Source organism: Lynx rufus, unplaced genomic scaffold (genome assembly GCF_022079265.1).
Source record: "Lynx rufus isolate CCGP_SWC_20201006 ecotype Redwood Valley unplaced genomic scaffold, mLynRuf1.p SCAF_14, whole genome shotgun sequence".
Classification (NCBI taxonomy): domain Eukaryota; kingdom Metazoa; phylum Chordata; class Mammalia; order Carnivora; family Felidae; genus Lynx; species Lynx rufus.
In genome coordinates, this window is record NW_025814828.1 from 38,167,630 (window position 1) to 38,182,978 (window position 15,349).

Here is a 15,349-nt window from a genome sequence, read left to right on the forward strand (position 1 = left end):
TTATTATTATTCTTTTAACATTTATTTACTGTTGAGACACAGAGCATGAACAAGGGAGGGGCAGAGAGAGAGGGAGACCCAGAATCAGAAGCAGGCTCCAGGCTCCGAGCTGTCAGCACAGAGCCCGACGCGGGGCTCAAACCCACGAACTGCATGATCGCGACCTGAGCTGAAGTCGGCCGCTTAACCGACTGAGCCACCCAGGCGCCCCTCTTTTGTGTTTAAAACATTTTTTAGAAGATTTTTATCTTTAAGTAATCTCTACACCCAACATGGGGCTCAAACCCACAACCCCAAGATCAAGATTGCACACTTCTCTGACTCCGCCAGCCGGGTGTGCCAAAACATTAAAAAAAAATTTTTTTTAACATTTGTTTATTATTGAGAGACAGAGTATGAGCATGGGGGGACAGAGAGAAGGGGAGACATAAAATTTGAAGCAGGCTCCAGGCTCCGAGCTGTCAGCATAGACCCCGACACGGGGCTTGAATTCACAAACCGTGAGATCATGACCTGAGCCGTCAGATGCTTAACCAACTGAGCCATCCAGGCTCCCCCATTTTTTTTTTTAATTGAAGTATAGTTGACATACTAAAGATAACTGTTAAAGGTGGCCATTTCCAGATTAAATGAGTTTGCTGGGAATGGTGGCTTAAATTCAAGACCTTTTTCTTGGCACACCTGCATGTATTTGTTCATTCACTTATTCATTCATTCATTCATTCATTCAATACATATCTGTCGATTGAGTGGCTCAGTACATGCTGTGAGCAAAATTTATGTTTTCTTGCTTTGGAGCATTGCTTCTAAAGCTTCAGTGAGCTGATGTTTGACTATACTTTTTATTGTCCTCGGAGCCTTCAGTCCAAGAGTCCAAACGTGTGGTTATGTAAGAATTCTCTGGGCCAGAGATCACCTTGCTGAATAATAGAAAGTTAACTTTAAAAATTTAGTATGGGACACACACTATTCACATTCCTAGGTGATGTTGAATGTGAAAGTTGAAGAAAAATGTCACTTTAAAAAAATTTTTTTTTCAACGTTTATTTATTTTTGAGACAGAGAGAGACAGAGCATGAACAGGGGAGGGGCAGAGACAGAGGGAGACACAGAATCTGAAACAGGCTGCAGGCTCTGAGCGGTCAGCACAGAGCCCGACGCGGGGCTCGAACTCACGGGCGGTGAGATCATGACCTGAGCCGAAGTCGGACGCTTAACCGACCAAGCCACCCAGGCGCCCCAAGAAAAATATCACTTTTAGCAATTAAGAGGAAGAACCAGGAGAACCAGAGCATAAGCCATAGCTGTACTAAAGTTTTGCTTCAAAACGCTTAGCTTGTTGTGTTGTAGGCATTGCTTACCTGGGTCCTTGCCCAGGGGAGTTTATTACTGTAAATATTTGGACAGTCTTCTGACAGATGAAACCAGCTTTCCCAAAGTGTGTTTCCCAATAGGGTTTTGTTGTTGCTGTTGTTGTTGTTGTTGTTGTCTTAAAGGCAGAAGGTGGACAAATGCGGAGTCAAACAGGTCTCTTCACTGCAGGACTTATTAGGTCTTTAATATGCCAGTGTGTGTCACACATATCCCAGAAGGAGAAATGGCCTGTCCCAACATCCAGGAACATTGATACTTTTCCCTGGAGCGTCTTGAAGAGTAGTGTTCTATAAAACATCTTGGAAACTATTGCTTGAAACCACAGTGCATCCCGGGGTGCAGAATCTAAGGACAGCAGTGTGGAGGGTCTTTGGTGTGGATTTTTTAAGTTTCAGTGAAAGAATGGGGCGGGTAATGAATTAAGGGATAATTGCATTCCCTAACTCGGGTGAGATCCATTTATCTAAAGGGAAGATGAATGCTGGACAATAATCAAATAAATTAAGACTGTCTAGACAACCAGTCTGTCGAATTCAGGGCAAATTGAAGTTAATTGTTAGCTTTCATCTACTTATCATTTGAGACAGTACTGTCTCTTTAGCTTATCAAGGGGATTAGAAGATTTGGCATTTGCAAAAGCAGAGAATTATTTCTCGGAAAGGAAACACAAAATACAGATGGATAGAGGGATGGATAGATAGAAAGAAATGGTTACATGTATCAGGGACAAGTTTGTGTGTACGCTGATATTCTCTGTTCTCTGTTGCTAAAAAGTGCAATATTGGTTCAGAGACCAGAAAATGTATTCATGGGGCGCCTGGGTGGCTCAGTTGGTTGAATGTCTGACTTCAGCTCAGGTCATGATCTCTCCATCCCCCTCTCTCTCTGCCTCGCCCCCCACATACGCGCACTCTCTCAAAAATGAATGAACATTAAAAAAATATAAACAAAAAGTAAAAAAGAGGGGCGCCTGGGTGGCGCAGTCGGTTAAGCGTCCGACTTCAGCCAGGTCACAATCTCGCGGTCCGTGAGTTCGAGCCCCGCGTCAGGCTCTGAGCTGATGGCTCTGAGCCTGGAGCCTGTTTCCGATTCTGTGTCTCCCTCTCTCTCTGCCCCTCCCCCGTTCATGCTATGTCTCTCTCTGTCCCAAAAATAAATAAACGTTCAAAAAAAAGAAAATTAAAAAAAAAAAGTAAAAAAGAAAATGTACTAGTATTTGGAGTCTGCTGACTTATTTCGGTATAAACGTTAAAATGATGTGGCATCCTATCTTTGTCAGTCTTTCTTGGTTGCTCAAGATAAATATAATCTAAGCCTTAGAAACTTCCCTGTTGCCCTCATCCAAGTGAGCATGGTTTTGTTTTCTTGGTGTGTGGTTGTTCTGGTCTTTGCAACGAGCATTTGAGCACCTGCAACATGGCAGGGTCTATTCTAGGAATGCAAAGACGTAGAACACGTTTCTGTTCTCAGGAAGGTCCTAACACACCCGTTAGGAGTCAGATCTCTGGGCGAGAGGTCAGGTGCCTTGGATGAAGGCAGAAGCCTACCATGGCTTAGACAAGGGTGACTGTGGTTGCAGTCGGTAGCAGGCAGATTCAGAGCATATTTTGAGGCTACGTCTAACAGGACTTGCCACTTGAATGGATGAGGTATATGACAAAAAGAGAAGGCTCAGAAATGGCTTTGAGAGTTTTGATCAGAGCAGCTGACTAAATGGTGGTGGCATTTGCGAAGTTGCAAAGGGCCAGGGGAGGAATGAGTTGTGGGGGAAATACCAAGTGTCCTGTTTTAGATGTATTGACCTCGAGACACCTAAATGACGCTACTTTCTCAGGGGTTTCATTCCAGTGCGGGTGACCTAAACGCTGTATGTCTACTGCCAGGTGGTGCTGGGCGCTAAGAAGAAACATCAAACAGGCTAACAGGGACAGAGTGTGGCAGGAGATTTAAAACACTTGCCTGTATTGAACACGGGGTCCCTGGACATTTTTCATCAGGAATACGTTACATTTCAAGGTTTTTTCTAGTGAAGGAGTGGAGACACCAGATCATTTCTTGTGGAAGGAAAATCAGAAATTGAACTGGAAAGGGTGGCATGAATCAAATGGATGAATTTCTTTCTTTCCTAGAATAGTCATATGAATGTACTTGAAGAAGGAAGGTAAAGGGAAGGGCCCTTGGTGAGGTTAGAAGAGGCAGGGGTAAGGCGCCTGGGTGGCTCAGTCAGTTAAGCCCCTGACTTCAGCTCAGGTCATGATCTTGCAGTTCGTAGGTTTGAGCCTCCATCGGACTCTGTGCTGACAGCTCAGAGCCTGGAGCCTACTTTGGATTCTGTGTGCCCCCCTCTCTCTTCCCCTTCCCTGCTCATGCTCTGTCTCTCTCTCAAAAAAAAAAAAAAAAAAAATTTTAGAAGAGGCAGGGGTTAAGTGTGAAGCTAGGGTTCCACGGTAACAGATTTATATCCCAGGAGGCATGGACCTTCTCTTTGCAGGCTTCATTGCAGAGACTCTTAATTCTTGCTCCAGGTGCTGTGCGCGTTAAATCATCCCTATACCATTTCTCTGGGGAGGTCCTGCTTCTCAGGACATTGGAAGCAGTGAACAATCTGTAGGAACACAGTTTCCACAGCAGTGCCTTTAAGAAGCTGGAGCTTGGTTTGTGGTTGCCATGGTAGCAGGGGCTGGCTGCATACACCATCTCACCCAGGCTCTCCCGATCTAATAACCAACATTAACAATTGCCTGAACTCTCACACGAGGGGTTCTTTTAGCAGACTTGCTTTTCTTTTTTTTTTTTTTAAGCCTCTCTAATACATCCTTTAACCTATTTTATTTGGGGTTGTGTAAAACCCAAACGATTGAAGAAAAATCAGAAGAGGAATTGTTTCAAAGTCCTCATTCCTATTTAAAATACTTAAGCGCATGGGGCGCCTGGGTGGCTCAGTCAGTTAAGTGTCCGACTTCAGCTCAGGTCACTATCTTGTGTTTTGTGAGTTCGAGCCCCGCCTGGGGCTCTCTGTGCTGACACCTCAGAGCCTGAAGCCTGCTTCGGATTCTGTGTGTCTCTCTCTGCCTCTCCCCCACTTGGACTCTGTCTCTCTGTCTCTCAAAAAATAAACATTTAAAAATAAAATAAAATACTTACGTGCAAAGTGGGTAAAGATTTGCTTGTGCCCTGATCCTCTGATTTTCCTGTTGTTCAGGTTTTGTTTTGTTTCATTTAGAAAGTGATCAGATCTTTATTTATTTGATAAGTCCTTACCAAACTCTTTGTGAATGTAGCTTCTTGGGGCTCTGTACTCTCATGGAAAACCACAGGACATTTGGGAGTCCTGGGCTCTTTTGCGCCTAAGGATTTTGGTTTGCCAAGATGGGGGAGAGAAAGAACTCTCTGTGCAGGCGTGAGGGATGGTGGATTTTGCCAATGCCCCTTAGACCTCTTCCTTCAAATGGAGGGAAGAACCACCGTTCCCTCCATGGAAGAACCATGGGAGAACCAGAGACTTCCGACACTAGGGAAACTGAGAGTCTAGGACACCTTTCCAAGGTGGCCCTCCATCCCTTACAACCCAATGAATCTCATACACTTAACAGACACTCTCCTCTCCCTGACTTCATCCCTCCCCTCTCTGATCTGAGGCCATGAGTTTCTAGCTCTAACAGTGTGTGTGGGAGCCAGCTTTTACTGGCCGGAGAGGCCTACCCAAATGGTTCAAATCAGGTGGCCCCCTCCCTCTCCCCAGCCCAGAGATGGTTGTTAACCACTTAGCAGCATACCATGGTATCAGACCCTTTCCTTATCTTGGGCAGGGGGAGTGGGGGCTGTGTGTTGCTGGAGGGCTGGATCAGGGGCGAGTCTCTTCTATCACTCAAGATTCCATGTGGCAATGAAATGATAGGGAAATGAATGAAAGTGCTCTTAGCTCTGGCGAATCTATATTTCTTGAGAACAAGATGAAATAGATTTAATATGAGATTTTCTCTTTCATAACAAATATGAAAATAAAAAATACTTGATTATAAAATCTTTTTAAGGAATGAGTAAGTCACGGAGCTGAAAGGCACAGCATGGGGAATATCGTCAATGGTATTGTAACTGCGTTGTCTGGTGATAGATGGCAGCTATTTTCTAGTAGCTATACTGTATTTGGTGGCTTGCCTTCAGACGTAAAAACCTTTTCTTTTCTGGGGCTTCCAGCTGGCTCAGTCAGTAGAACACGTGACTCTTGATCTCAGGGTTGTGAGTTTGAGACCCACGGGTGTAGAGGTTACCTAAAGAAATAAAAAAATAGTTAAAAACACTTTGTTTCTAACAGTGTCATCCCATTTACCAAAAAAAAAAAAAAGCTCAATAAATGTTTTTGAAAGATAAACTCAAAGCCCTTAAGCTAATTTGTGTAGTTGTGATATGATTTTTTTTTTCTGTAAGTGATTATTGAGTTCTGTGGTGATGGAGGGTAGGATGCACAGTGAGACACAGAATAAGAACAAAAAAAGAGCTAAGGAGGTCCCTGGGTGGCTCAATCGGTTGAGCATCCAACTCTTGATTTCCGCTCACATCATGATCCCAGGGTCATGGGATCAAGCTCCGCGTTGGACTCTGTGCTGAGCGGGGAGCCTGCTTGAGATTTTCCCCTCCCCAACTCGCGGGCGTGCTCTCTCTCTCTCTCTCTCAAATTAAAAAAACAAGAGTTAAGGAGTAGAATCTAAGACTTACATCTTGAAGCAGGCATCATCTTCATTTTTTTTCATTCAAATCAACAGCCACAGTTGCTACATTTCTGGACCCCAAGTATTTCCCTGTGCTTTATTATTTTTTTTATTATTATTATTATTTTTAATTTTCTTTAACATTTATTTATTTTTGAGACAGAGAGAGAGCATGAACAGGGGAGGGTCAGAGAAAGAGGGAGGCACAGAATCTGAAACAGGCTCCAGGCTCTGAGCTGTCAGCACAGAGCCGGACGCGGGGCTCGAACCCACGGACCACGAGATCATGACCTGAGCCGAAGTCGGACGCTCAACCGACTGAGCCACCCAGGCGCCCCCCTGTGCTTTATTTTTGACTGACTGAGTTATTTATTCAAACTTAGTTATTGGTTCTTATTCAAAAAGAACTTTTTTTTTTTTTTTTTTTTTTAATGGCACCTTGCTTTTCTTTCCGTATTCTGTATTTTCTCACCTTCCAGTGGTCGTGGAAGTTCCTCATCAGGGTGTCGTTCACAATAAACACACAAACCGAAACACCAGAACCCCATTTATTCAGCACCGTAGAAGACATACTTTTCTCAGTGACTTACGTCTTCCCTCCTCAAACTCCCAAGACCTTTTTAAAACCATTGCCCCCCTCTGAAATCCTTATAAAATGTTTTGAACATTTTCCTTATTTCTTAAACTAAGAGTTGACACTTTCCTTGCTGAGATAGGACCAGCCATTTTCCTGTAGTGCAGAAGCCACTATTGGAATGGTCAGTTTTTAAATTTTGTTTGTAGCCTTAAATGGCCAGTTGCAAAATGACTTTCGTCGCTGGTGTGGTCATTGTCCTGGCTCAGCTGGCTCTGCTTCCCCCCCTCCCCCTTTAGCTTCCCGAAGGGTGCTTATGTATTATTAAGCCACTCACCCAGCTTATTTACTAGATCTTAGGCAAAAGGCCGAGAAGGCGATTCACCAAGCTTATTTAGAGTTACCCATTAGATTGGATTTTATTCACGCTCCAACTGAGCTTGTGAGAAGTAAAACCAGTCACCTTTCAGGAGACTTTGTTGCGGTCCTGTCGGTTACTTGGCTTTCCCATATAGAATATGGGGATAATGAAGTCTACCCCGAGGGATGGTTGTGGAGGGGTAACAGGAAGGGCACATGAAGTTGATCTGTATGCGTAGCACCAAACTGACAGGACGCCACGGGACCCACTGCTGCTGGAAGTCAAAGCCACCTCTGCCTCTCCGTAGGCAGCACGCAGAGGGTCTGTGTCCCTTGCTTTAGAAGAGGAGCTACCGATTAATTCTAATAAACCCCTGGCTGTCTTTTTCTAATTGGTTTATAGTTCCATTGGTTAAGGTGAACTGGGAACAAATTAACCTTTTCGTATCTGCCTTTCTCTGCTTTTAAATACAGAGTGGTAGTTTGACATGAGAACAGATGTGTGCACAAGCATGCTTTTAATAACACCTTCGTCCTTTTTTAAATGACCAGCAGCAGAATCCGCCTTTGGCTCTGTCCCAGAAAACACATTGCACCAAGGTTTGCAGACCTTGGTTTGCATTTATTTAAATGTCACGGGATGGACGCTTTCTTTGTGAGCAGATTCCAAAGATTTGTTGCATACCTAAATCTTTGATGAATGTCAACAACGTAAGGGTACATTGTACTTGAACAGGTCAAAACTACGTACAAACAGACATTGGCAGATAGCAGGGCTGGATATTATGCTTTAGCCTCCCCGCATGCTCGGTCTTCTAGACCCAAATTCATTCTTGATTCTGTATATGAACAAAGTACCGTGTCAGTCTGGGTCTTCTGAGAGCAGACATCAAGACAGAACTCGCCATTGTAAGAGATTTATTGTAGGGGAAGCCTGCAAAGGATAAAGGGGAGAGAGAGCAGGTGCAGGCAAGTAGTTAAAAAAAATAAGCCAGGGTTGGGGTGCCTGGGTGGCTTAGTCGGTTTAGCATCCGACTTTGGCTCAGGTCATGATCTAATGGTTCATGGGTTCAAGCCCCGCATCAGGCTTTGCGCTGATAGCGTGGAGCCTGCTTTGGATTCTCTGTCTCCCTCTCTCTGTGCTCCTCCTGCATGCGCTCTGTCTCTCAAAAATAAATAAACCTTGTGCTCGCTTCGGCAGCACATATACTAAAATTGGAACGATACAGAGAAGATTAGCATGGCCCCTGTGCAAGGATGACACGTAAATTCGTGAAGTGTTCCATATTTTTTCTTAAAAACTGAGAGCAAACTGAGGGCTGATGGGGGGTGGGAGGGAGGGGAGGGTGGGGGATGGGTATTGAGGAGGGCACCTGTTGGGATGAGCACTGGGTGTTGTATGGAAACCAATTTGACAATAAATTTCATATATTAAAAAAAAAAAAAGAACAAAAATAAATAAGTAAATAAATAAACCTTAAAAAGAATAAAAAATAAAACAGGGTAGTCCTGTATCAGTTCCTGCAATCCGGATTTTGTTGATTGCATTTGGTAGTGTCATTTAAACATGTTCCTCTGGCCCGTGAGTATTAGATCTGGAGGCTTGATCACGTTAGAATTTAGTGTTTGCTCCTCGTCTTCCTCCCCTTCCTTCCTAAGTACTTCTTCCATCGGGAGGCAGATAACATCTGGTTCTCTCTCTTCTTTTGTGTGATGTTAGCAGATGTTAATGATTATTACACTAGATCCATCAATTAGGGGGCGCAAAATGCTGATATTCTTTTAAAAAAAAATTTTTTTTTTACTGGTTTTATTTTTCAGAGAGAGAGAGACAGACAGACTGTAAGTGGGGCAAGGACAGAGAGAGAGGGAGACACAGAATTCGAAGCAGGCTCCAGGCTCTGAGCTGTCAGCACAGAGCCTGACGCAGGGCTCAAACTCACAAACTGTGAGATCATGACCCGAGCCGAAGTTGGCCGCTTAACTGACTGAGCCACCCAGGCGCCCCGCAAAATGCTGAAATTCTAATTTTACTTGTCTTTACTTATTAGCTAGCGTACTTTTATACAACAAAACCTCCCTTTGTTAGCTACTTGGTTGCTTTGAGGTTCACTGCAAATAGGAAAGGTAGGATGACTGTCAGATTCTTTTCTTTCAGTCATTTTCAAACTGGTAAGGTGGTTCCTAAGCATTCTCCAAAGATGAACCAATGACAATTTTTCTTTGTTTAATATCGTTATGAATTCGTGGATTTCAGCATCGCAGTTGGGATTCTTTGGGTTTTTTTCTCCACCCCCTCTCCCTCTTGCTGTTATTTTGATTTGATACTCAAATTCTTCCATCTCTGGCCAGTGGGAGTTTCTATAGGTAGGTTCCTGAGCCTTTCTGTCACAATCCAGGCAGTCTCACGTAGCCGCCTCACTTTCTGGTATGACTGGTTCCATATCCATCTTTGCACATTTCCTACCCTACAGCTGAAATAGGTCACAAGCCGTGATTCATTTCATTGGAAATTCATTGTTTAGGAACCAGAATCTGGGTGTTGGGAGTGTTCACTGCTTCTAGGTAGGTAATTTTTTCCAAGCTTTTTCACTGGGCAGGACTAAGAAATATGTAGTTTTTTAATGTTATTTATTTTTGAGAGAGAGGGAGGGAGGGAGGGCCAGAGAGAGGGAGACACAGAATCCGAAGCAGGCTCCAGGCTCCGGGCTCTGGACTGTCCACACAAAGCCTGATGTGAGGCTTGAACCCACGAACCATGAGATCATGACCTGAGCCGAAGTCAGATGCATAACTGACTGAACCACCCAGGCGCCCTTGTATTTTTTGAAGATAGAATCTAGCCGGGGATCATACCAGCAATTCCAATTCATATTCAGGACTACAGGATTTTTACTTAATGTCATTGTTCTTCTATCTGAATTTCCTTATCCCCAGGCCAAAAACCCTGGTTCTCAGTGACATCGGCCTGATTCTGCATTCGCTTTATCCCACACTACATCCATAATAGCCTCAAAATGACAATACTAATGCCAGCTCCAGGGAAACGATTGCTGTCTTCCGGATGTATACTGTCAGAAATGAGCTATCAGATTACTGAGTTTTAAAATCACGTTTATACCATTTTACCCAACTTATCCCAGGTGCCCTTCTTATGTCTCTTTCACCCTAATATGCTAACAAACCCTCTTTTTCTCTTTGAAGTGTGTTTATCTCTAGTCTGCTTCGTACTTTTCGTAACGGGAGTTTAAAGATAACTAGGCATAAGCTAGCATTGGAAGTGCAAAAACAACGTAGATTTGAAAATAAGTGTGTGCTGACATAGATTTCCTTACTCTGTGAGCTGAGAGATCTGTGAGATCTGTGAGCAGCAACGAGCACACCTAGACCCCAAATCTTGGTTTCTAATGCTGTCAAGGCTCATCGGAGAAATGGCTGATTCGGGGGCTGCACAGAGAGACACAAGCTGAGCCTAGAACATCTTGTAATACCAGAAAGTAAGGAAGCGCCCAAGCACACACACACACACACACACACACACAAAGTGATGGGGCCATGTCAGAGTGACACAAGAGCCAACTGAAAGAACTCTCAGAGACCAAAGCTGGAAGGGTTTGAGCAACAAAATAAATAACATACTATCGGATTATAACCCAAAGTGTAATACAACTATCTGTGGGTCCACACTGATGTAATAAGGTCATGATTGAATATGTAAATAAACGGGGGAGGGAGAGAAATCTACCGTGTGGGAGAATTCTTAATAATTTATATAGACACATCACCCTCAAAGAAGTGGAACATAATTCCCTACGTCTTAAAAAGTGTGGGGTGTGCATAGACTTCCTTCCAAAGAATACAGGATTGGACGGGAGAAGAAGGAGTAGTTTTACAGTGGAGAAAACTGGCAAATGCCACCTCAGCCAGGTAATCAGGATTAACATCAGTGACAAGTCATGTTAATAGCACACATCCTTGTTATAATGTCAGTCCACCATATTTTCCCTACTTTTCTGGTATTACTGTACTGGGTTTTAAATCGATCTTTTGTGACAGTTTTTATTTACACATAAAAACCTGTGCTTTGAGCCAATGAAGGAAGTGCGACGCATGGTTCTTCCCTTTGGGAACTTGGAATCTAGCGGGAAAAACAACTAGCAAACATGTAATCCAGAGATAAATCATGGGAGGTGATTATAAGGGTTTTTTAACTTGAGAAAAGCACAGATATACTGAGGGCTGGTGTAGCCAGAGGGAGTTTCCAGGAAAACTTACCCTTCTCTTTATACCATCAGGATTTCTGGATGGAGGGCGCGATAAGGGTTGACTGAGGGTTCGACACATTCTCTTAAGTAAGATTGCGTTATCACTGTGGAATTTAAGAACGACAACAGATGAACACAGGGGAAGAGAAGGAAAAATAAGATAGAAACATAGAGGGAGGCAAACCATCAGAGACTCTTAAACACAGAGAACGAACTGAGGGTTGCTGGAGGGGAAGTGGGTGAGAGGATGGGTTAAATGGGTGATGGGCATTAAGGAGGGTGCTTTTGGGGATGAGAACTGGGTGTCCTATATGAGAGATGAATCGCTGGGTTCTACTCCCGAAACCCAGACTACACTGTATGTTAACTAACTTGAATTTAAATAAAAAAAATTGTTACATTTTGTCAACCAGCCTCATGATGGATAATATTATGTTAATGTAACAGAGGATAGATGATAAAACTGGTAGCTCAGTTAATCACATTGTGGTCGGAGTTTATTAGAAAGATAGCAGAATCTGTGGATTATGAAGGATGTCCTTCCTGCACTCATTTTATGTGTAGATCTGGCTAAATCTTGGATGTTTCATGTTCAGGTCTTAACATGTTCCTTGATTTTTTTTTTAAATTTTCCTCGTAGGGCTGTCTGCCGCCAAACTCTTAGCTGAACATGAAGTGAATGTTTTGGTCTTAGAAGCGCGGGACAGAGTTGGAGGAAGAACATACACTGTGAGGGTAAGTGATTTTTAATGCTTAACGTATAATTTCTCACTCAAACTAGAAGTGGGAGCGATGGAAGGCACAGAAGCCATGTGTCCTCTAGAGCCTTCAGCTACTCCAACAAGTAAGCATCCGTTGTGGTCAACAAACACTCACTGACCATTTGCAGCTACGTGGCTGGAACCGGAAGGTATTAGGCTAAGCGAAGTTAGTCAGAGAAAGACAAATATCATATGGCCTCACTCATGGGAGGACTTTAAGAGACAAAACAGATAACATAGGGAAGGGGAGCAAAAATAAACATAAAAACAGGGAGGGGGACAAAACAGAAGAGACTCATAAATATGGAGAACGAACAGAAGGTTGCTGGAGGAGCTGCGGGACGGGGAAGGGGCTAAATGGGGAAGGGGCATGAAGGAATCTACTCCTGGAGTCATTGTGGCACTGTATGCTAACTAACTTGGATGTTAATTGAAAAAATAAAAATAAAACAAAACAAAACCAAATAAACACTCACTGAAGAGTGAACGCCTCTGACCTTCAGTAGCTTATAGTCTAGTGATGAAAACAAACGTGGACAAATAACTTCAGTACACTGTCATAACTTCCATACCAGAGACCTCAGTAGACTAGGTAGTGTCTCAGATGGGGTTACGGTTTGACTGGACTTGAAATGACTGTATACCCGTAACACACACGCGCGCGCGCACACACACACACACACACACACACACACACACACAGAGTATAGGTTCCATCTTTATTTATTTAAGGATACACAACTTAAAAGAAGTATGGCTACATGGGTGGCTCAGTCGGTTAGGAGTCCAGCTGTTAATGTTGGCTCAGGTCATGATCACGTGGTGTGGGGGTTCGAGCCCCATGTCGGGTTCTGTGCTGACAGCATGGAGCCTGCCTGGGATTCTGTCTCTCCCTCTCTCTCTCTGCCCCTCCCCCTGCTTGTGCAATCTCTGTAATAAGCAAATAAGTAAATAAATAAACTTGAAAGAAAAAAAGTGCGGCTACAGTAAGCAGAAGCAAAATGCTGCATATTTTTGTGCAACTTTGTCCTTGGCCCCTGTTTCCTAAGAGGAGGGCTGTTGGGAGGGACACTCTTTGCTTGGGTAAGGTCGGCTAGACATGAGGACGAAGCTCAGTTCTTGCTACATCACTGCCTTTTTAGACTTGGGCTGATGTCACCATTCTAGGAAAAAAAAAAAAAAACAACGCATCCCAAGTATTGTTTGCCATTATTCAAGGGCACGGTCGTAGGCAGTCAAGTCTGTGGGAGCTGATGGATGCGCACAGGGAGACGACATGGGGTGGGGAGGAGGTAGGGCCAAAGGCAGAGGTTTGGGGAGCATGCAGATTTAATGGGTGCAGAGGCAGCGGAGCCAAAGCGAAGCAGCGGTGGCAGAGGCAGATGGGTGGAGGAAAGAGGAAGCCCCTGTGTTTGTCAGTTAGGTCATTAATGAGAGCCTTTCCTCCAGCCCGCAAATGGAGTGGTAAAGGCTGGAGATCGACAGGACGAAAGCAGCCGGTTGCAGTGACCGGAAAGAGAGGCAGCATCTATCTAATGAGATGTGTTGGGCTTACAGCAAAATGGCTTCTGCAGCGCTAGTCACAATGGCTTGAGCAATCCAAACATGCAGTTATTTTGCATAAGAAGTGGTCTGGTGGCAGGGAGTCCAGACTGGCGCAGGGCAGGGGGCGGTGGGGGGGCTCAGCTTTGTCATCAAGGCTTTATGCTCTTTCTGTCTTCTGCTCAGCCATTCTTTGCATTTTGTCTTATTGTCTTATTGCCTAATGGGCACCAGATGGCTGCTGTAACTCTGAGCACCAGTCCTCACTGAGGACAGGAAAGAGGATGAAGAGGCAAGCCGAGGTTTTCTTTTTAAGTTTGTATTTAAATTCCCGTTACTTAACATACTGTGTAACCTTCGTGTCAGGTGTACAATACAGTGATTCGTCACTTCCATAGGACAACCGGTGCTCATCACGACCAGTGCACTCCTGAATCCCCATCACCTGTTTCATCCATCCCCCTACCCACCTCCCCTCTAGTAACCATCAGTTTGTTCTCTGTAGTTAACGTTTATTTATTTTTGAGAGACAGAGTGAGAGTGGGGGAGGGGCAGAGAGAGAGGGAGACATAGAATCCGAAGCAGGCTCCAAGCTCTGAGCTGTCGGCACAGAGCCCGATGCGGGGCTCGAACTCATGAACTGTGAGATCGTGACCTGAGCTGAAGTCAGACGCTCAACCGACTGAGTCACCCAGGTGCCCCTGTTCTCTGTAGTTAAGAGCCTGTTTTGTGGTGAGGCGGCCCCAGCTTTATCTGCAACAAAGCTTTTCCTTTACCAGAAGACCCCCAGCAGACATTTGCTTTAGTCTATAGCTATGCCCTTAGCTGCTGGGGAGCCCGGGAAAGCAAGCATTTAGCATTTCCAGACTGCATAATGCAAGCAGGCATGGGAAAGGCAATATGAGTGGATGTGGAATAGCTAACCAACATGTGAACTAGAATATTGTAGACTATGTTTTTCCGTTAGACCAGGCTATGCTCCCCCTGTCATTTGCTTCCTACGTTTTTAAAGTTTTTTTATTATTTATTTTTGAGAAAGACGGAGAGAGTGCGAGCAGGGGAGGGGCAGAGAGAGAGAGAGAGGGAGAATCTCAAGCAGGCTCTGCGCTGTCAGGGTAGGGCCCGACATAGGGCTCGAACTCACAAAAACATAAGATCATGACCTGGGATGAAATTGAGAGTCTGACATTTAACCGACTGAGCCACCCATGCGCCCCTGCTTCCTACCTTTTTATGATTTTCTATTTTTTATTTTTTTAACATTTGTTCCTTTTTGAGAGGCAGAGAGACACAGAGCATGAGCAGGGGAGGGGCAGAGAGAGAGGGAGACACAGAATCCGAAGCAGGCTCCAGGCTCCGAGCTGTCAGCACAGAGCCCGACGTGGGGCTCAAACTCACAGACCTCGAGATCATAACCTGTGTCGAAGGTGGACACTTAACCGACTGAGCCACCCAGGCAGCCCCCTACCTTTTGAGATGCACGCAGGGATGAAAAAAAAAAGATACACACAGGGATATACCATGGGTCTGTTTTCACTTTATTCAGTTCTAAGAGTGCTCTACAGCCTTGCTACTCAGTGTAATCCATGGACCAGTAGCCTCAGAGTCACCTCCCCGCCAGGAGCTTTGATAGAGATGCAGAATCATAGGCGCCTGGTCCTAGACCCACTGAATCCAAATCTGCATTTTGACGAGCTCCCCAGGGGATGTTACTGCAGTGCTGCTCTGTGGGGTGTGTTTGCTTGCTTGCTTTAAATGAATCCC

General features: G+C 44.5%; 1 protein-coding gene and 1 non-coding gene across 2 annotated transcripts in view; both read left to right on the forward strand.

The window, feature by feature from the left end:
* The window catches only part of MAOA (monoamine oxidase A), a 67,736-nt gene that overhangs the window by 7,640 nt on the left and 44,747 nt on the right, over positions 1 to 15,349 (forward strand). Inside the window, exon 2 of the mRNA XM_047076400.1 lies at positions 11,923 to 12,017. Within this exon, the coding sequence (XP_046932356.1) occupies positions 11,923 to 12,017 (95 nt within the window). The remainder of the gene's footprint in view (positions 1 to 11,922; positions 12,018 to 15,349) is intronic.
* LOC124509746 (U6 spliceosomal RNA) lies at positions 8,203 to 8,309 on the forward strand. The gene has a single exon (XR_006961516.1). It is a non-coding gene; the product is annotated as a U6 spliceosomal RNA (small nuclear RNA).